The following is a 27706-nucleotide window of genomic DNA, read 5'->3' as shown; positions in this document are numbered from 1 at the left end:
ACCACCATGGGGTTTTGGGTCCTGAGCAAGAGTGCCGAGGACCATCCCTCTCTAGCCCCCCAGTTTGGTAGTTTCTTATGGATGAATTGCAGGTGGGAGATGAAGTCACAGCAGTGACCACTGCAGACTCTCCCATAAAGCCCATTAGTCTGTTCATGGGCTCTTTTTTCTGTGCACTATTTTGTATTGGTCATTTGGAAAATACTTGTGCACTGAGTGGCGCAGTTTTCCAATGCTAACACATTGTCCAACACAGCATTAAAAAGAATCACATCCCTAAATCTCATTGGAAAACACATTTTCACTCTTGGAAAGCTGTCAATTTTGTGTGAAAGGCACAAGTTTTCTAAAATTCTTAATTTTTTTCTTGAAAATAAAGTTTCATTGTTGGCAACAAATACCATCAGTCAATTCACTTTGTTCAGCTTTGACAAAGTACTTCCCAAATATCCCAAAGTGAATAGCCAATAGGAAGTGGTATTCCATGACTAAAGTGGCTAATTGAAGCTTTATCCTAGTCACATAGGTACTTTGCTCCAGACAGCAATGGATTTGTACCTGGCTCCTCCATCTTATACTAAAACACACATGGTCAGTGTCGACATGTAGTAGAATTCTTTTTTTGCTTCATCAAGGACTTAATAGCAACTGACTTACATGGGGAACTGAGAGTACATGACAAAACAGCCTGTCGTGGAACACTCTGGTTTCTATAGAAGCACCAGTCCCATTGCTTCTGTGCTGTCAGTCAAATGTCAGCACTGGGAAACATGAGGAATAGTGTTATAGAAAAGGGTGTTCCTGGAGGCTCTCAGGACTAAGCTCACACTTTAAAACTGGTCTAGTATACCTGTCCTCTGAGTTCTCACGGGTACGTGTAATGCACACACATGTGTATATACCACACATGCACCAATTACCCCCCCCCCACACACACACAGTCTCACCATATATGTAGCTAGAAAAGGGAGGGGTGTTTTTGTAGCCTTTGCAGATAATTGAGACTTTTCTCCACTTCTGCAGTGTATATGACATGCACATGGATTAGAATAACTTGGGGGGGGCACGTGTTTCAGACATGTCACATGTAGACAAATGGAACATTTGCTTTCTGGAATAATCTCATCAGTGAATATAATTTCTCTTCCCAGTAACTAGTTAGTCTTAGGAAAGTAGACCTTTGCTTCAAGCCTCTACTCTCCTCCCCACTGTTAGGGCCATACAGGTCAAACTAAAACCCCTCTTGGGTCTCCTTTGGTGGTTAACTTTTATTGTATCTCTTATTCATATTCTCCCTGGCCCTCAGTGATGTAGAAGTTACCAATGCTGAGAACCTGAGTGAGTGCCTGAGCAGTTCAGCAGAAGGAACAGGGAAACTGATGTGCCCTTTGTGAGATAGAGATTGGGGGTGCAAATGCCTGTGTTCAACCATTGGGGGTCATCATTTCTCCATGTGTAGAAGGCTTTGTGTGTCTTTTGAGCCATGATTCTAATAGAATACACCACTATTCATGTTAGAAAAGGTACCAAAATGAAGTTGCTTGCTTGATTTTAAGACACAGTCTCATGTAGCCCAGGCTGGCCTCAGACTTGCTATATAGCCAAGGCTGGCTTGGAACTTCAGACCCTCCTAACTGTGCTCCTGAGAACAGTCTCTGATTTAAACATCAGAGCTTTTGTGGGCTTGTTTTATGTCCTTTGTTGTTGTTGTTTAATTTGGGGCATAGTATAAAGTAAAACATAATTTTGAGTGTGTGTTCCCAGGGCAGACAGTTTTATTTACATCTTAATATATAATTGCTAGTCAGTTATAATCCAAGCTCCTTGGGAAGCTGGGCAGGGGGATGACAAATTTGAGGCTGATCTTGGAAACAGTGAGACTGTGTCTTGGAAAAGAGAAAGGAAAACAAATAATCTGGATATGCTGGCACATCCTTGTAATCCTGGGTTTTGGGAAACCAAAGCAAGAGGACTGACGTGAATTTGAGGCCAGTGCAGGCTACCTGATGAGTTCTAGGCCAGCCATAGCTACGTTGTGAGACCCTGTCTTAAAAACCAAACAAACCATGGCTCAGAGGTTAAGAGCACATTTTTACTGTTCTTGCAGAGGACCCAAGTTTGCATTCCAGCACCCATAGCAGGTGGTGGCTCACAACTACAGTTTCAGAACACCTGACACCTGGCCTCCTGAGGCACCTAGATACATACACACACAGTAATAAAAACAAACCTTCAAAAATTGCTAGTTATTTGTTGAATACTATACTAGCATGCTATTATAAGATCCAGGCTCTATATTTTACTGTGGAATGATATGGGTAGAAGTCTTTGGATAGCACTTTTAGGTCAAGTATTGTTGCAAAGGCTTTGCTAACTTGTTCAGGCTTTGTACTGGCTCTCTGAAGTAGGGGCTATTGCCCTATTTTGCAGATGGAGCAAAGTGTGTACCTTATCATGAAGTAACTTGTCTACAGTTAAGTAACTCGTATGTATAGAGTAGAAAACCAGAATTTGAGTCAAGACAGGAGGGCTGCAGCATGGAAAGGACTTGAGAGATCAGCTGGATTAAACTCAGGGCCTGGATCCCGTCTGCAACCTTTATGGCAAGCATTCTCTGTCTGGTGTCTGTTGGTGCAGAATCATAGATAAGAAGCATCATGTGTTGGTAGAAAAGTCTGGGCCAGGAATCAAAAGTGCCAGTCTTTGGGGGCAGATAACTGACTTTTCTTAATCTTATTTCATTATCCCTAATCTGGGCATTTTAGTCAGTGTCCTGTCTGTCTAGAGTAACTTTACCCATCACCTTACTCATCTGTTCTGCCTCCTTACAGAGCTGTTGTGGGTAAAATGAGTTGTAAATACAAGAGGTATAAGGATTGTTGTTGCTTTTTGAAGTATTTTCTTTTTTCTTTCAGTAGCGTGTTATCAGGGATGAACTATAAAAATAATTCCGATTTACTTGGATACTTAAGGCATAGATAGATGCTGTAATAATTCTACGCATGATCTCCTCATGCTGTTTTCATGCACAGCTCTAGTACCCAAGTATTGTATCAAATAGAAGTTATATTCAGTTCCATTTTCTGCCCTAGTGAACAGGAAATGTAGCAGGCACGGATAATCCAAAATAATTGGCTACTTTTGGACATGCATGTTTTTGTCCTTAACCTGAGTATGCATAGCTGAGAATTCAGAGTACCATCCAAGTATCGAGTGCCTTTGGAAGACTCAGTTTAAACTGAGAGCCTTTCTCTGACCTGTGTCACCCCACCCTTTTCATTCTAGTTCAGGAGTCCAGTAGAAAGCAAAGTGCCTCCTCCCTGCCTGTCCTGCTTCTCCTGTGCACAGCATGGTAGATGCGCAGGTCAGGGAGGCGTGGGGAGATGGGCTGGTGTCTTTTCCTTTAAAAGTGTTTTATGTGGTTTTTTTTTCGTGCGTGCGTGCGTGTGTGTGTGTGTGTGTGTGTGTGTGTGTGTGTGTGTGTGTGTGTGAGAGAGAGAGGGGGGAGAGGAAAGGGAGGAGGGGGAGGGGAGAGGGGTGGAGGGAGGGAGGGGCGGGCAGTGGGAGAGCCAGAAGTGGAGAATAGGCCAGAGGAATTGGCTCTTTTCCTTCTACCATATGAGGCCCTGCAGTCAATTGAGCTTGGTAGCAGGAACCTTTACTTACTATGCCATCATGCCATGCTTGATTTTTCTTTTTCTTCTTTTCCTTTTTTCTTTTAAAAATAGGGTCTGCCAAAGCTGGAGAACTGGCTCAGCAATTAAGAGCACTTCCTGCTTTTGTAGAGGACTGGGTTCAGTTTCTAGCACATATATAGTGATTCACAATCATCTTTAACTCCATTTCCAAAGGATCTGACTTCTTTGGGCTCCAGGATGCAGGTGGTACACATACATACATTCAGGCACACACGTGCATATAAAGTTAAGATAAATGAACATTTAAAATATAAAATAAAAATAGGATCTTCCTCTGTAGCCTCTGCTGGCCTTGAATTTGCTACGTAACCCAGTTTGGCCTTGAACTTGTGATCCTCCTCTTTGTTTGCTTGCTTTTGTTGGTTTTTGAGACAGGGTTTCTCTGTGTAGTCCTGCCTGTCCTGGAACTCGCTCCGTAGACTAGACAGGCCTTGAATGCGGAGATCCTCTGTCTCTTGAGTGCTGGGACTAAAGGTGTGTGCCACCACCACCTCACTGGTCCTCCTGTCTTAACCCCCGGTGTGTTAGAAGTACAGGGGGCACCAGTCCTGGCTGAGAAGTGCTTCCTGTTTAGGGGATAGCCAGGATCTGCAAGGAACTCAGTACATCTCTTCTTACTTGAGCTGTGATAACAATAACAAGGTGCCCAACTGGGTGTTGAAGTTTGGGCTTTTGAGGTTGAGATCATCCTGAGTAGGGAATCTGTGCGGAGAGTCATAAAAAATCTGTGTGGTATATGTGTATATATATCCCTTGAGTTTGTGCTTGTCCAGTCAGTGGTGACAGTTTGTCGTTCTGTGCATTTTGCTTCCAGAAGAGAATACTATAAATTGTTTGGCTGGGAAGTTCAAGACCAAGGCCTGTGCAGTGCCTGGTGATGACTTGCTTTTCTGTTTGTAGTTGGTTCATTCACATTGGGGAAGGAGTGAAGGATAGATGTTTTGGGGCTTCTTTCTGTTCAGGAGGACGGATCCCATTTATAACTAACCACTTTCCAAAAGTCCCGTTTCTGAATACTATCACATTGGTCATTAGGATTCAGTATTCAGTTTATAAGGAACAGAAAAGCTGGACCATAGCAGGGCCATCGTCTTTTCTGTTTCTCTTCATTCATGATGGTGGGATAAGTTTCTTTTGAGCTTACTGTTACTCATGTGGTGTTCTGCATGGGGATGAGTCATGATACTGCCGTATCTCAGTCCAAGTAGTTCATTTAGAGGGGAAAGTGGCCTGTATTTAAATGGAATATTTAAATTTTTGAAAGTTAAAGAGGAAATAGGATTATGTATATTAATAAAAATAGTTAACCATTTTTGGGGGCCTTGTTTGTCTAGGTGCTTTACGTGAGTATTCCCATGTGTTACATATGTGGCAAAGGCATGTACCATCTCTCTTACAGATATAAAACAAGCTCAAGGAGGTGTAGTGGCATACTCAAGGTTACACGGTTATAAAGTGACGTCACAATTAAAACCAAGATGTGTCTAATCTCAAAGCCTGTGAGATATCAGGCTTCACTGACTCAGTGGCTGGAGATCCCATGGGGATAGACTTAGGTGACAGGACGTGGCTGAGCCCCCCAGCTGTTCTTCCTTCCAAGCGGAGGAGGATTTGAAGCAGAGAGTAAAACATTACTTCTGGAGCTGCTGTGGAGTGAATGTCTTACTTTGGAAGTCATGTTCCTTGTGATTCTCTTCACATTCTGTCTTCTGCCTTCCAGCTCAGACAAGGCCATTCCTGTCATTTGGTTCCTAGTGAGGTCTCACCATGCAGGGATCCGAGGATTTACAGTTGCTGTCCTTAAGCAATTGGAATTTAAGCAGAGAGAGTTTTGGTGTGTTTCAACATTATGGTGTGCCACACCTTCAGTGTGATATCTGTGCTGCATCTGTCACACACTGTCACAAGCCTCCTGGAATAGTGCAGACCTAAAGTGACCCAAAGTGCAACTCGTCAGAGCCACCAATTGACCACGAGTGTCAGTGCTGAGTTCTTTTATTTTAGTTGTGAGCCTGGCCTTTAACGGCTGAGCCATCTCTCCAGCCCATCAATGCTGATTTCTAAACATGGCTGCTCTTTGAAGAAAATGCCTGGCAGGGCTTGCAGTCTACAAGGGGGAGAGATGTGATTCCTTTGCAGTGTGGAAACATTGTAACAGTCAGTCAGGCGATGGGATAAGAAAGGCAGGAAAGAAGCCTCTGATTGCTTGTGACAAATGAGGACTAGTGGACTGAGAATGTAGCCTAGCAAACATGCGATTGTGGGTTCCAGTGTGAGCACTGCAAAAAGAAAAAGTCATGTCTGTCAATGTGTACCCAAAAGTTTGACAAACTCATGTTCTTTCCACATGTTGCTGTTGAGTTTTTTGAAGTGATTAAGTTTCAAATGCATGTATTTGTAAACCTAACAGTTTATGAAACTGTTTTGTAGTTGATTCGCCTTGACGAGGATTGCGTAACAGAGCTCTCTGTACATCACCGCAGCAGCAGGCAAACAATGGAGGATTTAGTTTCATCGGTAAGAAATTTTCTTCCGTAAGCTCTGGTACAGCATGAACTTAAAGGCCTGGGACCTACATAGTAGGAGACTGTGGACTCTTTGACCTCCAGATGTGCACCCCCTCTTCCAAGTAAACCTTAAATAAACATTAAAAAGCTTAAAATACTTTCAGTTTTCTAGAGATAGAAGCTTCCTTCTAACAGGCAAACCGTCGAGCATTAAACATTTGCTTTCAAAAGAGAGAGCAACCTACAGGGTCAGGAGGCGGTGGGTGCAGTGGCGTCCCTCCTCAGCTTCCCTGTGCACCATAGCAAGAGAGTAGAAAGTGACTGTGGCACACAACGGTATAAAATGGCGTAGTTTTCTTTCTTTTTGTTAAGGAAAGGGGCGGTATAGTATGTTTAGAAAAGATGCATAAGCTAGTGTGAGGTGATTTCACCACAGAACACATGGACATTCTTTCTTTCTTTTTCTTTTGGTTTTCCGAGACAGGGTTTCTCTGTATTGTTTTGGAGGCTGTCCTGGAACTTGCTCTGTAGACCAGACTGGCCTCGAACTCACAGAGATCTGCCTGCCTCTGCCTCCTGAGTGCTGGGATTAAAGGTGTGCGCCACCAATGCCCTGCCCACATGGGCATTCTTAAAACTGAACAGGAAGTTTGTTTACAAAACATCTAAAATTTAGCATTAAGCAGAAATTATTTACAGTGCTTGGACTAGGTTAGTAAAGGACACCCACTCCCTTTGTTTTGGTGTCGGGGGATTAAACTCAGGACCTCAGGTGTGCAAGACGAGTGCCCCTCCACTCAACTATACTTGCTGCCTTCCTTTGTCTCTCGTCAGTTTTTAGTATGTTTTCAAAAGTGACACAATAGATGTGTGTGGGAGCTTGGATATCACTGGGGAAAGTGAAGGAGGGTTATAAACGCTTTCATGTCGTTCTGAGCTGTCTCTGGAGCCTCTCTGCACCTCCTTTCCTCTGAGGTGTCGCAGTAGAGACACAAGTCCACTGTGGCTATCCCAGCACACAGTGTTTTATGCCCTTTCCAGATTGATAGTGCTAGCACGATAATTTCAAGTCATGTCTTACATGTGAGCCTATGAAAAATAGTAACTGACAAAGTTGGCCAAAACAGTGTTGATGGGGGCCCTCTGTGTCATGCCCTTCTTGGGAGCACTTCGTAGCATTAAGTGTTACTTTATTATTAAGATTTAGCTTTTTTTTTTTTGTCGGAACAGAGGCTCATAGTCTGATTTTATTACTTTGAATCAGCAAACATTTTCTGAAATCTCATTGAAACAGAAAAAAGGGATTTAAAAGTCAAAAAACCCTCCAGGATATATATCAATGTATAAGTTCATATTTATATATCTGTATGAGTGAAAGAGAAAGATGTCAATAAATCTTGCAATTTATGAAATAGATATGTTGAACTGACAAAGAAGCTTGGAGAAAACTGAGGGTTAAGTGTTTGTCATGGAAAAGGTAACAAAAGAAATTGACTCTTGTTCTAGAATTCCCCAAAAGGGTCAGGATTCAGTGACGGCAACAACCTGTAAAGCAAAGGGCGCCAAGAGCGCTGGAATCTGAGGTTGACTGGAAATCTGCAGTGAGGACTGCAGGCCACTCTTTCTTTCTACTTCATGCTTTTGCAGCTGGTGCCTGATCCCAATGGAGATTGCAGACATTTAACAAGGAAGAAAATGTAAAGATACATTAAAGGAGATAATGCAGGGAATGGGGGGATAGGTAAAAAAAATATTCTCAGAAACAAGATGCATTCATAAAGAACTTTCTTCTTTTTGTTTGTTTGTTTTTCAAAGCAGGTCTCTGTGTGTAGACCTGGATGTCCTGGACTCGCTCTGTAGACCAGGCTGGCCTAGAACTCACAGAGCTCTGCCTGCCTCTGCCTCCTGAGTGCTGGGATTAAAGGTGTGCACCACCACTGTCCAGTTCATAAAGCTCTAAACTGCCTAGAAATGAAAAGCTTGATAGAAATGTTTGAAAATAATGTTGAGGTGACATTTTCAAAAGTAGGACTGAGCCGGGTATTGGTGGCACACACCATTAATCTCAGCACTGGGGGGTGGGGCATGGGGGAGAGGCAGGCAGATCTCTGTAAGTTCGAGATCAACCGGGTCTACAAGAGCTAGCTCTAGGACAGCCTCCAAAGCACCAGAGAAACCCTGTCTCGAAAAAACAAAAACAAACACACAAACAAAAAAAGTAGGACTGAGAGATAAAAACAGAAGGGGTAAGAAAGATGTAGTGTATGTTACTCTGGATAGAAATAGAAGACTGAGGAATGTTGAATAGTGAAGGGGAAAGAACCATTAAGAAAACTTCACATTAACCAGGACTTAGCACAGAGGATGAAAACATATGTACCAACTGATGCCTCTTCTAGTGGAATTTCAGGAAGCTGGGGAAGTTTTCAAAGACAAAGCTAAGACCATATACAAAGTCATGGAAGTTAGGGCGACCTTTTAAAAATAGCTGTATCAGAATCAAGAGGAATAGTGTCTTCCCAACTGTGAAAATTGTTGTTGGTCCATAACTCCTTACTTGACCAAACCAGAATCAAGCATAATGCTAGAATGCTGTCATATAAAAGACATGTGAGGTTTTAAAGCATTTACCTCTTGTCAACCCTCAGAAAGTTACAGGAGGATGATTTCTACCACAGGAATGTCAGTCAAGAAAGAATGCTTGGATGTAGGAAAATGAGGGTACATTGTAGCATAGAGGAGAAAAAGTTGCTAGACAGGCATAGCACATGAATGCCAACATGGGGGCATGTTTGTAGGAGAAGGGAGGAGCTAAGTTAGCTCATGTGTCATGAATGGGGAGAGGTCAGAGTATTAGAGTTTGTGGGAGAATCAGAAGAATGATGAGCTTAAATTAATTTTAGGAATGATGCACTTCTAAAACAACAAAAGCAAATACACGAATACTGGTTCTTTCTTACTCCTCTTCTGGTTTTGCATCTTTTTGTCTTTGACTCTATGTGGTTTGGCTGTTGGGCTTATAGCCAGTCAGTATGGCTGTTACTAAGATGTTAAAATATATATGTAGTGCTTATAACTAACCACTGTCCTGACTGACTGCTTTGCTGCCACCTGTCCCAGACACCCCGGGTGGCACGCTCCCTACATCTTGTCCACTTTTATTTTGTGCTATGCTAGATTAATCGAGCTACTTCCTTAGCTCTACTTCTCACAATTAAACAGTTAACAGTTGATGTGACAGGACTCTCAGTATCTTCTTGGCCGCCTCTTGGTCTCTATTCTGAATGGTTATATCAGGATAACCATTAACTATTTAGAACATTACCCCTGTTTAGTTGTTAATATTACTTATCAACTCATAATAATTAAATTTGAAATGATATTTTAAAAACTTACCAGAGAAGGAGATGGAAGAAGTGTGTAGGAAAGATGTTATAATACAGCAAAATTCTTTTTTCCCGTACTAAGAATTCTATGGAGAGTACCTGAAGATAAAACAACTAGAACTGCAAAGGAAATTAACTTAGAAATGTGAAATTGATAAAAAATAGCTTTCAAGGTGTTTAGAAGTTCTGTTTGTGCAGGGCAGTTTTAGGTATGGAGGCATGTTAAATACCATGTTTCTGCAAAGCTATTGACTTAAATTCTGAATGCCTATTGGATTGAAAAACTAGATAGAAGTGTTTCCTCACACACTGCAAGTATCTTAACTGCCTGTTTTCCTTTCCTTCAGTGGCAGTATGATCACCTCACGGCCACCTACCTTCTGCTTCTAGCCAAGAAGTCTCGAGGGAAGCCGGCTCGTTTACAGCTTCCCTCTTTCTCCTGTGGAGCCTCCAGCACTACTCCAAAGGCAAGTTCTAGAACCCCTTGGGTGAGCAACTGCTCTTCTTACCAGCAACCTTGTTCATGAGCAGACACGTCACAGGTATCAGCAGACCAGACGCAAGGAAACTTTTGTTTCTTCTGCAGCCCTGGATTGAACCCTGGGCTTTGCACATTCGAGGCAAGCACTTTACCACTGAGCTCTTTCCAACTGATTTAAACATTCTTGAAGAGAAAAATGGGAGTTTGGAACTTGAATTCTCCAAGTTTGAAGTTAATATAGCATTATAAAAACACTTCCTCTAGCTCAGCGGTGGTGGCGCACGCCTTTAACCCCAGCACTCTCGAGGCAGAGACAGCTAGCACCTTTACCCCACTAAGCTATTTCTCTGTGTCTGTTCTCACTCACCCCCCCCCCCCCGCCATTGGTTAAAATTTAACTGTCTGCTCTTGGTAGGCTGATGGAGAAGAATTACTGTCTGTAGCCAACACATGTATGAATTCAGGCCAGCTACAAAGTGAGACCCTATCTGGAAAACAAGCAACACAACTGTGTGAATACTTTGTTAGATGGGTGTGAGATTTTGTAATATAATCTTCCCTCAGCTTAATTCAGATTGCAGTTTAATGACTCCAATATTAGGAAAGCATCCCTTAGGGTTGCAGCTGTTGCTCAGTGGTAGAGTGTTCATTTAGCATGCGTGCCTGAGGCCCTAGGTTTGATCCATAGTAAAACAGAATAAAAAAAAATATCAGAAAGAAAATGTCTCTTTGTTATCCTCAGAGATCCACAATTGACCCTCTTTATAGAATAAATATAACCCAAATGGACCAGAATTAGACCATTCTTTTTTCTTTTGTATCTCTAAACTGCTTTTAAGTAAGTTAAAACCATTGCTTTCTTGCTCTCTACTTGAATTATGTCTGCAGCTTCCTTCATGTCCTTTAGAGCTTGCTCTGCATTGCCTGTCTGTCATGAGCTGTGGTCTGAGGGGAAGTTAGGGTCTTGCTAGGCCTTATGTATCGCCCATCTTTTCTCCCTTCTTGATCTTTTGACCAAACTCAGGCCTTGAGCACCTTGTCGTCAAGTGGGGTATTCTCACTCCCAAGCTGGTATTCTGTCTAGCTTTGGAAGATTTTGTTAGGCTGACAAATACCCCATGTCTTTTGCCTGTATGCTTAGTGTAATTTGGTCAAATCCTTTCAACCTTCAGGTTCATTTGGGTTCAGGAGGATAATAAAATATGGACTTTGTTTTTGATCAGGGTAATTGCAAAAAGGTATTATTTACCTCTAGAGTTAGAATAGTTACTTTAGCTGAACATTTTAATTTACTCACCTCAGTTAAGATACCTGGGACATTCTCCTGAGCCATTGGATTTTCTTATAGCTGAGTTGGTGTGGTCTCAATGGATGGGTTCTTTGATCTATAAAGTATCCAAGTGGGAAGATCTGAGAAGATATTTATTCTACTACATAGTGAATATTTACCTAATAATTTCATTATTTGGACAGTTATTCTAGTGAACCAATTTTTATAACATAAACATTTTTAATGACCAGAATATAAGCAGAATAATATTTTGGGTTATTTTCTGGAATTTATGTAAATCAGTGAACCTTGAATAGGCCATATAGTTTCTTTGAGCCTTTTTTCCCCCCCTGATAGAATGTATGTCCTTTTTTTCTGGGGCTTTGTTTCTGAGAAAATAAGTAACTCTGACTTATCAGTCTCACTGCTTTCAGTGAGATAATAATAAAGTCTGCCTCAGGAATCACCAAAGACCACACAATCATCAACAGTAGTGAGTTCAGGAGCCATAGAATTGGGAGCAGATCTATTTGAGTGTGGTGCTTGCCCTTGGAGTAGTCATGCTGAGACAAAGCACACATACATAGGAACACAGGGACTCTACACCTCAGGCAGTGGGGTCCAGAGTGTGTGCTGGGGGAACTTTGGAAAACAGGAATGATTACCATTGGAGGTGCAAACTGGACCAGCAGTTGAGTTTCAGTTTAGAAAAATGGAAAAGAGGGAGCATAGGGATTGGGGCAAAATAAATGTAATTAGCAGAGCTTAGGCACCAAATTGTATTTGTTGTATCCTGATGACAGTAGTAAGATTTGCTTGATGGGAATGAGCTAAACTCTGGGGAACCTTGAAATGCTGTGTCACAGTGGTCTACTGTGTAGTAGGTCATGGGGGAACCATTGACTTTTGAGCAAAAGAAGCATTTTGAAAAATGTATCCAGTGTCCACTGGTGGGCTAGAGATGTCTCAGTGAATAAAGGCACTTGGAAACCTGACAACTAAGTTTGATAGCCAGGTCCCACATGGCAGGAGACAACTGGGTCTCATAGGTTGTCCTTTGACCTCCATGTTTGAGCATATACATAGACAATCAAAATAAATGTAAAGTTAGAGAAATTTGTGTATAGAATTGTTCAGACAGAGATGCTGTGTGTGTGGTTATTGCCTACTGTAGGTAGCGTCATTGCACCATCATTTACACAAAACAACTTTCCCCCACTGGGCCTAGACCTAACATCAGTATTTTTCTCAGCCTGCCACCCTATGCAGTTCTCATTGATAGTAGTTGGCAGTCCTGGAGAAGCCTCACAGGAGGAAGAGAGGGCAAGAAGGTACCTGTTTGAGTAATGTAGATATAAGAAGATTTGACCTTCAACTGCATTAGCTATAAGTCTGGGCATATGGATATAAGTATTAGAAATTCAAGTAAACTTGCCTGGTCAGGTTAATGAGATGGTGAGCAGTGTCCCATAGCCTCAACCTTTAGGCTGTGTCTATTATACTCTCTATCCTTGTATAGGGCAAGTATGCAGGAAAATAAGGTATTCTGGTGGTAGTGTTAGTCCAGGCCCCAAGTGTCCTGTTTGGATGATCTTTCGTAAAGGTAATTTGCTCCTGGCAGAAATGATGAGCTATGCTGTGTGCTTTTAAAATTTATTTTATGGGGCTGGAGAGCACTGGCTGCTCCTCTAGAGGAGCCAGGTTTTATTCCCAGCACCTTATGGTGCCTCACAACTGCCTGTAAACTCCAGTTCCAGTTCCAGGGGACCTGATACCTTGTTGGCCTCTGCAGGCACCATGCATGTGAATGGACATACGTGCAGACAGAATATGCATACACGTAATGTAAAAATTAAGTAAAAATTTGATGGAGATTGTATGTAGGGGAGATTGTGTGAGGGTGGGCACACCACGATGAGTTTGGAGGTCAGAGGACAACTCTGGACTTGCTTCTTCCTCCCACCGATGTGATCACCAGGACTGCAGGGCAAGTGCTCTCACCTGCTGAGTCGTTCGTTGTGCTGCTTCCTGTTAGGTGCTCTTACAAGTGAAACTCAGTGCCAAGACTTGTCCTCCCCAGTTCCTGCTTTGTTGGGACTGTTCTTTGTAAATTTGCAAATGAGTTGTCTACTATTGCTGTGTAGTAGTGATAAGCTAAGTAAATCATGTTCTATGTAACATCTAGCTCGTCTCTTGGCTTCTCCCTGGGCCTGCTATGTGCGGTTGTAAAATCTGAATCACAGTGGTGTTTTTACTAACTTTTTTTGCCTTTTAAATTACTAGTCAAAGAATCTGAGCCTGGAAGATATGACCACAAGTGATGACAGTGTGACTGGATTAATAGACTCTGAACTATATGAAGATAATTTATCAGCTCCCCAGACACCACAGGTGGGTAGTTTTATTACTACTTAACGCAGAGTGCATGGCTTAATTATAAACACATCTAGTCTAACAGGAAATCAAGTCTGTGCTTGTAAATTTGTTAAATCGCTAAGCCACTGAAGACACTAATGGAGATTATTGGAATATTAATGAAAGAGAAGTGAATGCTTTCAAAGTTAAGAAACCCAAGATTCCATTTTGGAACTCTTCATTGCCCCTCCCCTTTTTAAATGATGTATAATTTGCATGTAGCTAAATAATTGAAATTCACCCTTTTTAGTGTTTGGTTCTTATGTGTTTGACAACATAGAGCCACCAGAAACTGTGACACAGTAATTCCGTTGTGTCTCCCAGGCCCCTCACTCCTCTCTGTGTGAACACTTTCTCATCTAACTCAGGGCAGCAATAGACATCTTTCTGTCCTCTTCTGATAATTTTTGTTTAATCCTGCTTTAAGTGTGTTGAACTTCTTAGGTATGTGGTTCAGTTTTCCACCAAATATGGGACTTTAGGACCATTTTTTCCAAGTATTTTTTCTTTCTATTCCTCAGAGTAATTTGATTCATCAGTTCCCAGTTTGCTGATTCCTTTTCTAATGGCTCCTGAAAATGCTGGGAATTATTCCAATGAGTCAGTCACCTCTCCCCTCCCTCTGTCCTTCCCATCACCCCTTTCCCCCAACCCCCCAGCCGCTTTCTTCCTCTCTGTCTGTCTCTTTCTTGACAGGGCTTTACAATCACTGTGTAGTGCTGGCTCTCTAGAGCTGGTGCAGCTAGCTCCCAGACAGCAGTGACTCCTCTGCCTCCGCCTCCGCCTCCTGAGTTTTGAATTATAAAAGATATCCCACTATGCCCAACTAATTTCTTTAAATTACTATACTTTTGAATTCTAGAATTTCTGTATAGTTCTTGTAAATAATTTTATCTGTTGATTCTCTGTAGTGTTGCCCTTATGCTTTAGCTCTTTAGAACCTCGTTTCTTAACTGTGAGCCCCAACCTCATGAGATTGTGTTGGTGTGAATGTTGGATTTGAGAAAAATGTGGCAACAGCAAAATGTTTATGAGTATAAAGGGATCAAAGATTAATTTGACATCAGCATGTGCTGAGTCTGAGGTGGGCCTGGTTATGTTCGCCTGTATTGTTTAAGTAATAAAAACCCGGGGTCAGATACAGAGGAAAATGCTGAGAGATCAGCGAGAAGGAGCATACCTTACCCCCTTAGCGTCTCCTCAGACAAGAGAGCGAGTTCCTGTTTCTCCCTGCTTATATCCTGATTCCACCCAGCTACCTCACTTCCTGTCTGTCTGTACAGACCTCCAGACCTCTATGGGTAGCTAGTGGCAGGCTCCATTCTCTGACCTTCAGACAGGCTTTATCTGTACAAGCGAGATCTCACCACATTTCATCAATGATTTCACCGTGGCCTCCATCCCGAGTCTCAGCATGTGCACTGTCCACCACAAACGCCACAGGTCTACATAGTGGGCCATGGGTGTTGTTTGAAACGCCTTGGCTTACATTTGAGACTTGCTATATGTTAAGCTCCCTCTAGGCCATCATTTCCTTAAACTCATCTTCCTGTTTGAGAATTCTTATTTTCATTTCTACTCAGTCTGCACACACACTTAGTTTTCTTTGAACTCTTAGAAGTCTCTGTTAGATTAGGGCCGAAGGCTTTGGTTAAGGTAGATTGAAATCTTCTGTATTACATCAAATTTAAGTCTAAGACTACTGTGATTAAGCAGCTAGTGTGATTTGGGACCCCAAGACACCATGACAACTGTTCACTTTCTCACACGTTGTTCAAGGACACTTCCTCCACTGTTCTCTGAGGGTCAAGGCGAAGACAGACACATCTTCTTGCTGACTCCTTTGGAGGTGTTTCCATCTCACTCTCCCTTTCACTTTACTTAAGCCCTCTCCCGACTTTCTGCGAGAGCTCTGACACTTAACTGCTTTGCAGAGGCCCTAGATCTCCATGTTTCTGTGCTTGTCTGGGTTAGATTGTCAGAGGCAGTAGGGTAGAAGCCTTGAGGGCAGCGGTGTCAACATTGGCTTTATGCTCCTGTTGTTAGTTTGCTTTCCCTTACTCTTTCTAAGTTCAGCTGTAAATTTAAAGGGAATAAGAGGTGATTCAGCAGTTATGAGCACTGGTTTGCTCTCCCAGAGGCTCCAGGTTCCCAGTATCCACATGGCAGCTCACAATTGGCTGTATCTCCAATTCCAGGGAGCCTAGTGCCTTCTTTTGGCCTCCGTAAGCACTGCACACATGTGATACATAGACATACATACACTCATACTCATTATATAAAAATAAATAAATCTTTGTAGCTTTTTTTGTTGTTTTGTTTTTCAAGGGTCTCTCTGTGTAGCCCTGGCTGTCCTGGAATTCACTTTGTACACTAGGATGGCCTTGAACTCAGAGAAATTTGCCTGCCTTTCTCTCCTGTGTGCTGGGATCAGAGTTGCACACCAACTCCACTGCCCACCTTAAATCATAAAATATATTTTTAGCCTAGCATTTCTATTGAAGTAAGGTGTGTGTGTGTGTGTGTGTGTGTAGGACAGAGGTCCACATCTGGTATCTTCCTCTGTTAGTCTCCATCTTATTTTGTGAGACAAGACTCCCATTGAATCCTGAGCTCACCAGTTGGCTAGAATGGCTGGCCATCATTTAGGGTTCTGCCTGTGTCTACCTCTTCCCTTGTCCAGAGCAAGGGTTACAGACACACCCCATCACGTCACTTTTCTCACTGTGCCAGCACCCCCAGTCACTGAGAAACCTTGTTTTTGGTGCATATTAGAGTCAAACTGTGGAAACTTGGGCATGAAAACCATTACTTGGAGGCCGCGTGTGGTTGTTTGCAGCATTGCCTGGGACCCTGTGTGTGTTTAGACACCCATCTTGAAGTGTTGATCTGCCTGTGCTAAGGAGAACTGAAGACATTGTCAAGTGTTCTGCTCTTGCCAGTGGTGTCCTCTTGGTAGCACTTAATTTTAATAAGAACACTATAAGGTAATTTGCTGACTATTAAAGTATATTGTAATGAAATTGACTTCCTTAGTGTGCTTTATTTAGTACCTTTTTTTCCTCCAGGGTACCAAACATTGGACAGAATCAAATGATGTGGTATCTAAATCATCAACTCCAGTAGTATGCAGAGCATTGGCAAGTAAATTAAAGGACAAAGAGAATGTGTGCACTCCCAAGTCTGCTGTGAAGAATGAAGAGCACTTTGTATTCCCTGAGCCAAGGACCCCAGTTAGTAAGAACCAGTATAAGAGAGAAATACTCACATCGCCAAACCATTGCACAACACCTGCTAAAGGTATCTGCTCAGAGAACTAAGTAGAGACTTAAAGGTTCAGATGTAATGCTTACTGTTGTAAATGAACACGCAAACTTCTGGAAGGAACTAGCGTTGTTCTCTGCTTCCAGGGTGGTTCAGCTGCCATTATCATATGCACTGGCATTGGTGGGAATGGGAACAGGGCTTAACTTGTAATTCTCAGATGGTGCTGTTACTTTATTTTCTACATTTAAAGATTTTAAAAAATATTTTAATTTACATTTATGTCTGGATGTGTATATGCTGGGAGGGGAGGTACCTGAGGAGGCTTGAAGAGGATGTTTGAGTCCCCTGGCGCTGGAGTTACAGGTATTTGTCAGCCGCCTGACATAGCTCCCTGGTCCTCTCTGGAGGCACAGCAAGCGCACTGAGCTGCTCGGTCATCTCTCCAGCCCCCTCTCATCTGTGTGATTGATCATAGGATAGCAACTTCGAGCTCGTCACCTTTCCACAGCGTAGGAACCCTGGACTTAGAGGAGTGCAATGCTTGCCAAGGTCATGTGTCCAGCCTTCACCTTCTTCACTCCCACTGAGAGTGACTGCGGCTGGAGTTTCTCTGAGCTCTTCTTACTAGCTGGTTCTCTGTCCTGGTACCCTGGTCCTGTCCTGTCCTGTCCTGTCCTGGCCTGGCCTGGCCTGTCCTGTCCTGTCCTGTCCTGTCCTGTCCTGTCCTGTCCTGTCCTGTCCTGTCCTGTCCTGTCCTGTCCTGTCCTGTCCTGTCCTGCAGTAATACTGCCGGAGTCCAGAAGGCAGGGGGCCTGTGACTCCCTCCCAACCTTCTCACGGCTCTTCTGTGCTTTGGTTTCCTCTTCAGTGTAATCTCCAGTCATTTAAACTGTGTCCCCAGGACACATGGTCTTCTGCCTCATCTGGACACATTCTGCTGTGGCAGTGTAAGGCCTGTTTGCCAGGATCAGGTTCCCTTAAGACAAGCCATCCGTGTATGCATCAGAGCTCTGTCATGTTTACAGCAGACTTTTGTGCTTTGTCGTAGGATCGTATTTACTGAGTGAAGAAATATACTAGAGCTGGAAGCAATTTTATTTACCTTGATCTATTGTCAGTGCTACTTTTAACAACAGTAGCTAATTTGTCAGCTTTCCCCCAGCAATGTGTCCTTCTCTTGTGCTGTATTGAGATCCTAATCCACCCCAACTGAGGGTTGCCATGTGAACTCCTGTTACGCCCCTTCTCCTGTTACTCTTCTAATTTGCTAGTAGGTTCCACAGCCACTTAAGATGTCATATTACACATGAAGGCATTGTTGAAGATTTTGCCTAAATATTTGTTAGAGTTCCATTATTGTGTTAATGGAAATTTTCATTTAATCAACTCATAGTCTTCACCTCCAAATGTGAGGCCAGTTTGGAATAATGTGGTGTGTGTGCGTGTGGCTGTCTGAACTTGTCTCAATACTGCAGGTTCATTAAGAATGCTAGTGGGATCTCAAAAGTGGTTGCCATTTCATCTTTCCCCAGCAAAGGTTTCTCTCTTTTGTTATTCCTTTTAATATAAGTCTTTTAATTTTTGTATCTTTGCTTTTTTGAGATTGTGTGTCATGTAGCCTAGGTCAATCTTAGACTGATTGTGAGACTATGTAGGGAAATGACCTTGAATTATTTTTATTTTTCAAGACAGTTTATCTGTGTTGCCCTGGCAGTCTCTGTGAATCAGGCTGGCCTCGAACTCACAAGAGATCCATCTGCCTCTGCCTGGCATTAAAGGCATGCTCTACCACTGCCTGGCTGACCTCGAATTCTTTTTTTTTTAATGATTTATTTTTTTATTTTACGTTCATTGGTGTTTTGCCTGCATGTGTATCTGTACGTGAGTGTCAGGTCTTAGAGTTACAGACAGGTGTGCGCTGCCATGTAGATGCTGGGAATTGTACCCAGGTCCTCTGGTAGAGCAGTCAATGCTCTCAACCACTGAGCTATTACTCCAGCCCCACAACCTTGAATTCTTCATCCTCCTACTTCCGCCTCTCAATCCTGCTGGGATTATAGATGTAATTGGTAGTGTCTGGTAGAGACAGACAGACAGACAGACAGACAGACAGACAGACAGACAGACACACACACACACACACACACACACACACACACACAATGAGAACTCGTGTGTAGACCAGAGGTCAATCTTGATTGTCATTCTTCAGGAGTCACTTACTTGGTGGGCCCCAAGGCTTGCCAGTTAGGCAAAGCTGGCTGCCCAGTAACCCTCAGCTCCATTTGTCTCCACTTCCCTAGAAGTGGAATGAGAAGCTCATGCCAGTCCATACTAGGCTGGTTTCTCTTTTCAGCAGGGTGCTACAGTCCTAAACTCAAGTCTCGTGCTTCTATAGTGGGCACTTTAACAACCCAGCCGTTTCCCCAGCCTTGTTCAGGCTCTAAAAAGAAACAAACAGAACAACAAGAAACCCTTTGACAACATAGTCTTTTATTATTATATATTTTTATTGTTGATGCTTTTAATGTGATTCTAAAGGTTTTGAAATGTGGATAATTTGAAATGTAGTTTACACATCTTGTCTCTGCAAGACTGTGTTAGTGAAAAGCTTATGTTGGCTGTTTTTCTTTAAACAGAAGAGCCTCCACAGAGAGCAAGTTCTGAAGATGTAATTGGTAGCTTCCACTAGTGCGTCTTACTTTTATTTTGACATTAATGATAATTCCTGTGTATGACTCCTATGTGGTTCAGGTAGTCGTCATAGGGCAACTATATATGTAGCACATTCTCTTAGAATACAAAGATGAAGCCTTTTTAAAAAATAGCTATTTTTGTTTTTTGGTTTTTCAAGACAGGGTTTCTCTGTAGCTTTGGAACCTGTCCTGGAACTTGCTCTGTAGACCAGGCTGGGCTTGAACTCATGGAGATCTGCCTGCCTCTGCCTCCCGAGTGCTGGGATTAAAGGTGTGTTATACACCTTAGGCTGGCTTCAAGCTTGCTGTGTAACAGAGGCTGGCCTTGAACTCTGGAGCATCCTGCCTCCACCTCCTGGGCACTAGGATTACAGGTATGCTTTATGGCACAAGGTATTTTGTTCTTAATATAGGTCATCTGGAAACATTTTCCTTAAACAATTAGAGCCAGTAAAATTTTACAGGCCAAGTGGTACCAATATTTTGGAGTCAATGAAGGAAGTGATATGTGTATTATTGATTGGAGTGTCATCAGCTACACATGGTTTATGTTTGCTGTTTTTCTAATAGCTAGAAACCAGGACCTGAGGGAAGGCCCAGTCAGAACACCAGGGAGTTCCACAGGAGCAGACAAGTTAACAACGAGTGTTATTAGCCCTGAGAGGCGGTAAGTGTTGCTTTTCAGATCCCTCTTCCGTGCAGGCCATGGGGTTACTCTTTTTACCCCGAGAAAAACCCGGCAGAGGGAGTGGAGACAGATGCTGCTGGAGCTGAGACACCTGTTGTGTGAGGGCGGCCTGTGGCTGCGCATGGTTATTGCAGCTATTGCTCTGCCTTCTCGGGGCCAAGTCATGAACCTGACAGCTTACCTTAAAGCATAGCAGGCTGGGGGCAGGGTCCCTGCCTGTGGCCATGCAGCTCCTTCCCCAAGGCCCACCTACTACTGCTTCCCTGCCAGTAGAGTGAGTATAGGTGTACACGAACAGTCAGCATTCCCCCAAATAATAAAACTACTAATTTAGGTTGCAAAGAAAGCTAGCTCACTTCTCTTAGATGGAAAATTGCAAGGCTTAAGGGAGCCTTCATTGCATTCCAGTTGTTTTTAGATGCATGGTTTATTTGGGGGAAATAGATTATAAACTGTTAGATGCTGCTGCAGTTATTATCTTTTTTCTTTCTTATGTCTTTGATATTATGACTAGGTAAGAAGATATTCTCACTCATTGAAACTGTACACAGGAGTGTTTCAGAGTAAAAGTATTATGATACCTTCAAGTGGCTGAACAAGCATAAATATGTACTTAATCTGTGTATAATCTATATACACAGAGAAAGCCACTGGCCGAGATTTAGTAGTTGTTGACCCTATGAGGACAGGTGGATGTTTGTTATACTGATAGGCTCGTATTTCTATGTTTGATTTAAATAAAAAAGTGAGGACTGAGCCTTGGCATACCTAGAATCCCAGGTACTTGGGAGACTGAGTGAGGTCAGAGGATTGCAAGTTCAAGGCCAGCCTGGTAACTTAGTGATTAGTGAATCCCCTTTCACAAGAATAAAAGGTAAAAAGAAGTGTGGGGGTATGACTCATTGGTAGAATGCTTTCCCAGTATAAATGAGGATCTAGGTTCAATCACTGCCATCTCCCATAGAAAATGAAAGGACAAGTAGTTTGGTGAGGAAGGGGAACTTCTTTCTGGTGGGAGATGGCTTTATTGCCCCCCTCCCTTCCCAGGAGGCTTGAGGTGATCCGGCTCTGGCACACCTGCCTACAGCCCTTTGTTCATATGGAGGGACAGCAGGACAGTGCAGGAGCTGGGCGGGCGGCGGGACAGTGCCACTAGTGCTCTGTTGGTTTCCAAGGTGCCGCTCCATGGAAGTGGATCTCAACCAGGCACATATGGAGGACACCCCTAAAAGGAAAGGCACCAATGTGTTTGGAAGCCTTGAGCGAGGATTGGATAAGGTTCTCACTGCACTTACCAGGAGCAAGAAGAAGGGCTCTGCCAAAGACGGGCCGAGAAGGCGAAAGGTAGGTGACCCAGAGTCTATTTGAGATTTCAGAAACTGACTCTTAACCGGATGCCTCTTTAACCCCCACCTCTTTGGCAGGGTCTCTAACCCAGGCTGCTCTCAAAGCAGGGCAATCTTCTTCCCCCAGTCTCTCAAATACTAGGATTGCAAGCATGTGCTGCCACGCACGCACACTCTGAAATGTAACTTTAAATGTGGTAAGAAAGGAAGAAGAACATACAAAATTGATATGAGGCTGATGATAGTTCAGTGTTGCTGTGGAAGTCTGATGATCGGGTGACAGAAGAAACAACTTCATGCAGTGGTTCTCTGACCTTCACACACACAGTTCTTTTATGTATGTATGTATGTATGTATGTATGTATGTATGTATGTATGTATATGTGTATATACATACACACACACACACACAGACACACACACACACACACACACACACAATTTTTTTTTTCCGAAGACAGGGTTTCTCTGTGTAGCTCTGGCTGTCCTGGAACTTGCTTTGTAGACCAGGCTGGCATCGAACTCATGGAGATCTGACTCCTGTGTGCTGGGTTTAAAGGCGTGTTCCATCATGCCCGGCACAATTATTTTTAAAATGGGGCTAATACAGCAGTTTCTAATGAAGACAGCTTCCCTTGACTCCCCACCGCTGTGGTGAAGCGTCTGGCTCAGCTGTTCTTCCAGTGTTATCCTTTAAGTGTTCCCTTTTGAAAAAGAGTTTTGGGCCTCTGTGTTAATGTGAAGTTTGACTCCTCATCCTTTTCTTTCTAAGCTGCACTATAATGTGACTACAACTAGACTGGTGAATCCTGACCAGCTCCTGAATGAAATAATGGCTGTTCTTCCACAGAAGCACGTGGACTTCGTACAGAAAGGGTAAGAAGCCCCTGACCGCCATTGTTCTCCATTCTGCCGTCAGTGCGCTGTGATTCTCACCTCCCATCGTGTCCCCTTAAAAATTCTCCTCCACACGAGAAGGATGCTGTGGTAGTGCTGTTGTTCCTAGCTGGAAGTTCTTGCGGTCACCGCTTCCAAGATTAGATTTTCACCTCAGAATTGGGAACTATGAACTTGCATTTATCGTAGGACAATCCTCTAGGCCCTTTAATTTTCTGCTTTGTTATATTATTTATTAGTTGTAATCTTACTCAGTAAGACACTTTGCACAAGCAGAAGTGTGTAGATTGCTTCTCTGTGATCAGCTGCCTTACAGAGTTAGGTTTAGGTAGATTAAAGAAGTCAATTCATCTAAATGTCCCTGCTGAGTGAGCTGTCAGAAGTTCTGTGGTGTGATTTCATGGTGTGAGTAACCAAGTCTCTTCTGAGCATGCAAATTGTTCCTATTTCTAAGACGTTTACTAAGTATGTCTTTAAAATGACCTATTTTAATTTTAGTTTTTATTTTATATGTGTTAATATTGTGTGTGTGTGTGTGTGAGAGAGAGGGAGAGAGAGAGAGAGAGAGAGAGAGAGAGAGAGAGAGAGAGAGAGAGAGAGAGAGAGAGACTCACTCACATACTTTCCTGGTGCCTGCAGAGGTCAGAAGAGGGCATCAGATCCCCTGGAACTAGAGTTATAGATCATTGTAAACTGCCATGTGGATGCTGAGAATTGAACCTAGGTCCTCAGAAAGAGCAGCCAGTGCTCCTATCCACTGAGCCATCTCTTCAACCCTATTCATTTATCTGAAACAGTCTTATTCCATCACACCAACTACTAAAATTCCTTTATTAAACAACTGAGTACAACCTCTTATTTAATTTACCAAAAGCATGCAGAGGGATAATCTATATAGAGTTTGATTTTTTATTTTTTTGTTTGCTTGTTTACTTTTTTGAGACAGGACCTCGTATTGTAGTCCAGGCTGGCTTCAGCTTTCGAACCTCCTGCCTTTGCACCCAAAGATCTGTGCTATGTGAGGCTGATCTGGAACACAATTGACTAGTGGAGGGCGTCTTTAAACTTGTGACTTTCTACCTCCCCCGTGAAACGCTGGGATTCCAGGCTTGTGCCACCATGGCCATTCTAGAGTAATAGTTCAAATTAAGACAACCCTTTGTGAATGTATTGTCACTCATGTTCTGTAGGTGTGTTCGATCATGCTTGTCTAACGTACGTTTAGTGCTTCTTATGCGTGGTGGGGTTTCTCTGGTCCCAGAAGCACTAGCTGACTCCCACAGGCCTGTGGTGACCTCTCCTTTGGCATGTGATTCAGCAGCAGATCACTAACTGAAATCTAACCAGTGCTTTGATCTCCTGACATCCTGAGCAACCAGAATGGTCTTGAGGTGACCTTCTTCGTTCCGTTACTTTCTGTTCGTTTTTCAGCTTTTCAGTGGTGTAGTGGTTCTTGTCTCTATCTATCTCATTTATCTTTTATAGAACTAAACTGGTCACCCTCCTGTGTAGACCACAGCATGTTCCTTTTGACATTTGGCTGCTTATTTCTAAGATAGTATTTCTATGCTTTTCCTCAAGCAGTGTAACTAAGTAAGACAGAGAATGATGTTTTGTGAAACTTCATAGTAAACAATAAAAACTGTTGCTGTTGTGCTGGTGGCATGTGCATGACTGTGAGTTTGAGGCTAGCCTAAACGATACAGTAACTTTCAGGCTGGTTTGGACTATAGGGGAAGATACTATTTTTATTGTTTGTTTATTTTTTGAGACAATCCCATGTAGACCTCAAACTTGCTATGTGTTAGGGGATAACCTTGAACTCTGCTCCTATTGTCTCTATCTCCCAAGTTCTGGGAACCCATGGCTTCCCTTGTCTCAAAAAACCCCTCAAATTGTCATACTTCTGAGGAAAAGTGCCTAATCATATACTTAAATACATAGAGAGCTTAAATTGAAAAGAAAGCCTAGTATTTCTTGTGTTTTTTATTTATTGAAGATCAGTAAGCCATAACTAACATATAAAATGTAATTAAATAATTTTGCTTATATGAATTTAATTCATGCCACTTTCATAGTCACAGCGCTGTTTTGTGTTGCCAGGGAAGGGAACCTGGCAGCTTTGACTCTGTATGCCCCGTGCTTCTAGCACGGTGACGGACCGTTTTCCTGGTCTTTCTTTTGCTCTGTTTTGTACTGTAAAGTGTTGCAATCATAACTTCTAATCGTACATAGCAACAACCTCAAGGCTTTATTTAAGTGAAAGTCGTAAGTTTCAGAGGTAAGAATGTTCTACATCTCCCTTGTTTTCCTTTGTTGGGGATGTTGTGGAAGTGACCTCACATTCCTGTGTTACACTGTTGAAAAGGCCACGTAAAAATTGCCAGGTTTCCCTGGTATGTGTGACATGTACAGCTGTTTAGAAAGGGCTTTTCCATGGTTTGAGGGAGAATTCTGGTCAAGTTTTCACACTTTATTCCTCAGATCATCGCTCAGCTTCTGGGAAAACAGCAGCCATACCCCACCACTGCAGCCTAGCTAGACCAGTTGGAGACTATATGGAGGATTTATTGATTGGAGTGAAATAATGGCTCATTTCCCCACCAGCTCTTAGAAGCCTAGAAACATTATCCAGAATACTTAAGGCTCCCTAACTACCTGGTATCTTAATGTTTTTTACAGTTATACACTAAAGTGCCAAACACAGTCTGATTTTGGCAAAGTGACAATGCAGTTTGAACTAGAAGTGTGCCAGCTTCAGAAACCCGACGTGGTGGGCATCCGGAGACAGCGACTTAAGGGTGACGCCTGGGTTTACAAGAGACTGGTAGAAGATATCCTGTCTAGCTGCAAGGTGTAGCTGATGGACGGCTTCCACTCTGCCTGGATGAATGTGGATGTCACGCTGTGCACAAGAAGACCCGTGGATTGGTTGGTTTAACTACAAGCTTGTTTTTTTCAAGACCAAGACCTTTTTGCCTTTACAGCAACAACAAAAAATGTATTTTGTGGCTGAATCCAAGGCAACCAACCCTCTGTCATTTTCACTTACTCGTTTTAATCTTGTGGCTAGGCTTGTAGTAACCCTGATTTTCCTGTGTTCACTTCCACAGGGATTGCAGCTCTTCCTGTGGCTCATTTTGATGTACATTTTCTTTCTCAACTAAAACCATTTGTGAATATACCAGGCTTCTCTTTGTATCTGATTTTGATCCAAATAAAACCTCGAATGGCTTTCTGACTGTTAAGTAGAGACTATTTGGAGTGTCTTTTATCTGTTATCAAATATGCCTTGGGCAGAAAAACAGATAAGAATTCATTTGCATAATTTTTTCCTGTCTCTGATTTAAGTAGGATTTATTGAGATCGTTAACTAAGTCACAGCTGTGGTTACCAGAGTTAAACAACATATTTAATATGTGGTATAAAAGTGTATTGACTTCAGTAAGTATGTCCAGTCAACAATGATAAGTATCCAAACTGCAGGCCGCATGAAATGTTACTTTATGCTAATCTCCCTAAGTCTCAACGTTGGCCCCAAATTTGTATTTTTATTTCATTTTATTGGTCTCTAAAGGCCAGAACTCAAGTTACATTTGTATGGATTTTACCAATTAAACTAGTTGGAGAAAAAAATAGCACTGTTTGTGGTCAGTAGTGAGGGAGTGTTTTGTCATTCATTGATTCAATAAACATTCACTGAGTGTTTACGAGCATTAGCTTCTGTAGCCGATGCTGGTACTGTCTAGCAAACCAGGGAGTTCAGAATCTGTCATGAGGGCCAGATGTTTTCAGTATTCACACGTGATCTGAAGGGAGAAATGTCTTGAGGAAAATAGCGTTTATTCTTGACAAATCCACAGGGATACACTAGGCAGTGGGAAGTATGTTGTTCTTAACAGGATATATGCACAGACAAAGCATTCAGGTGGTGCTGAGTAGAGATTTTAAAAGGAAAAGGAAATGTCATTAAGTATTAAGAGAGAATAGATGAGAATTGGAAATTTAGCCAAGAAGAAGGCCTGAAGGAAATTGAATGTTCCACTGAAAAGAGTGCCTTGGGCAAGGAAAACTATAACCCTGCAGGATTTTATACTGTTTGGTGACAACTTCATTGTCATATAAGTCACATCTTACAAGTTCCACCTTTTATAATTCAGAGATTTTAAAATGTATTCATGGAACAGTAAATTAACTCAACAGCTAAAGGTGCTCGTACCAAGCATACCCAGAACCTGCATGGTGGAGAAAACTAACCCTTGCAAACTACCCTCTGACTTCTATGTGTATCCCTCCTACCCCCCTCCTGATGGGGAAGTCCTGTGTATATGTCAATAAAGCACTGTTGGCCAATAGGGAAGCAAGATAGGTGGGACTAGGAGTCCAGGAGGACTTTGGGTAGGAGAAACACAGGGAGTCATCATGTAACCTGCCAGAGAAGTAAGATGTCCATCCGGTAAGAGAAATACTTAGATGGGTTAAATACTTAAGTCAGAGCTAGGCCAGTAAGAAACAAGCAAGGCCAACAGCTTCATAATTAATACAGTGTCTTGTGTGTTATTTCGGGACTACAACATGGTAGAGCCCAGGCGACTGGTGGGGAAAAACCAAAGCAGCTGGCAAGGAAAAGGCTTCTCTCTACACTTTCCCATGACAAAATAAGTGTACATTTTTTTTTTATTAAGTAAATGACTGGGTGGTAAAAGCATCTGCCATCCAAGTGTGAGAGCCAGAGGCGGGGTTCCTAGGACCCTTACCAATGCCCACCTGGAATTCCAGCCTCAGAAGGTGGAGGGAGGACCCCAGAGCAAGCTGCAAGCTCTACATTTGATTGAGAGACCTTGCTCACTGAGTATGGTGGAAGAGTGCTGAGGGATGATTGTGGGCACCAACCTCGTGCTCTGCATATATGTGCATAAATGCGCCCACTCCTGTGCATACATGTATACATACACGTGCACACATAGGAAAATGAGGGGAGGATAAAGCTCATTTGTAGTTATGCAGCCATCACCACAATCTAATTTTGTAAGATTTTCATCCTAACAGAAATTG

The 27706-nt window shown here is 42.6% G+C and overlaps 1 protein-coding gene across 2 annotated transcripts in view; it reads left to right on the top strand.

Moving 5' to 3' along the window:
• The window catches only part of Melk (maternal embryonic leucine zipper kinase), a 75316-nt gene extending 49417 nt beyond the window's left edge, over positions 1 to 25899 (top strand). For both annotated transcript variants that reach the window (XM_021232281.2, XM_013119586.3), the window contains exons 11-18: positions 6129 to 6215; positions 9939 to 10058; positions 13626 to 13733; positions 16826 to 17057; positions 20291 to 20387; positions 21584 to 21752; positions 22527 to 22630; positions 25334 to 25899. In XM_021232281.2, coding sequence (XP_021087940.1) covers positions 6129 to 6215; positions 9939 to 10058; positions 13626 to 13733; positions 16826 to 17057; positions 20291 to 20387; positions 21584 to 21752; positions 22527 to 22630; positions 25334 to 25511 — 1095 coding nt within the window. In that variant the 3' untranslated portion in view covers positions 25512 to 25899. The remainder of the gene's footprint in view (positions 1 to 6128; positions 6216 to 9938; positions 10059 to 13625; positions 13734 to 16825; positions 17058 to 20290; positions 20388 to 21583; positions 21753 to 22526; positions 22631 to 25333) is intronic.
• Positions 25900 to 27706: the final 1807 nt, after the last annotated feature.

Source organism: Mesocricetus auratus, unplaced genomic scaffold, assembly GCF_017639785.1.
Source record: "Mesocricetus auratus isolate SY011 unplaced genomic scaffold, BCM_Maur_2.0 Super-Scaffold_6730, whole genome shotgun sequence".
NCBI classification, from domain to species: domain Eukaryota; kingdom Metazoa; phylum Chordata; class Mammalia; order Rodentia; family Cricetidae; genus Mesocricetus; species Mesocricetus auratus.
The sequence above is the reverse complement of the archived record's forward strand: the minus strand, read 5'-3'. Positions and strand labels throughout refer to the sequence as shown.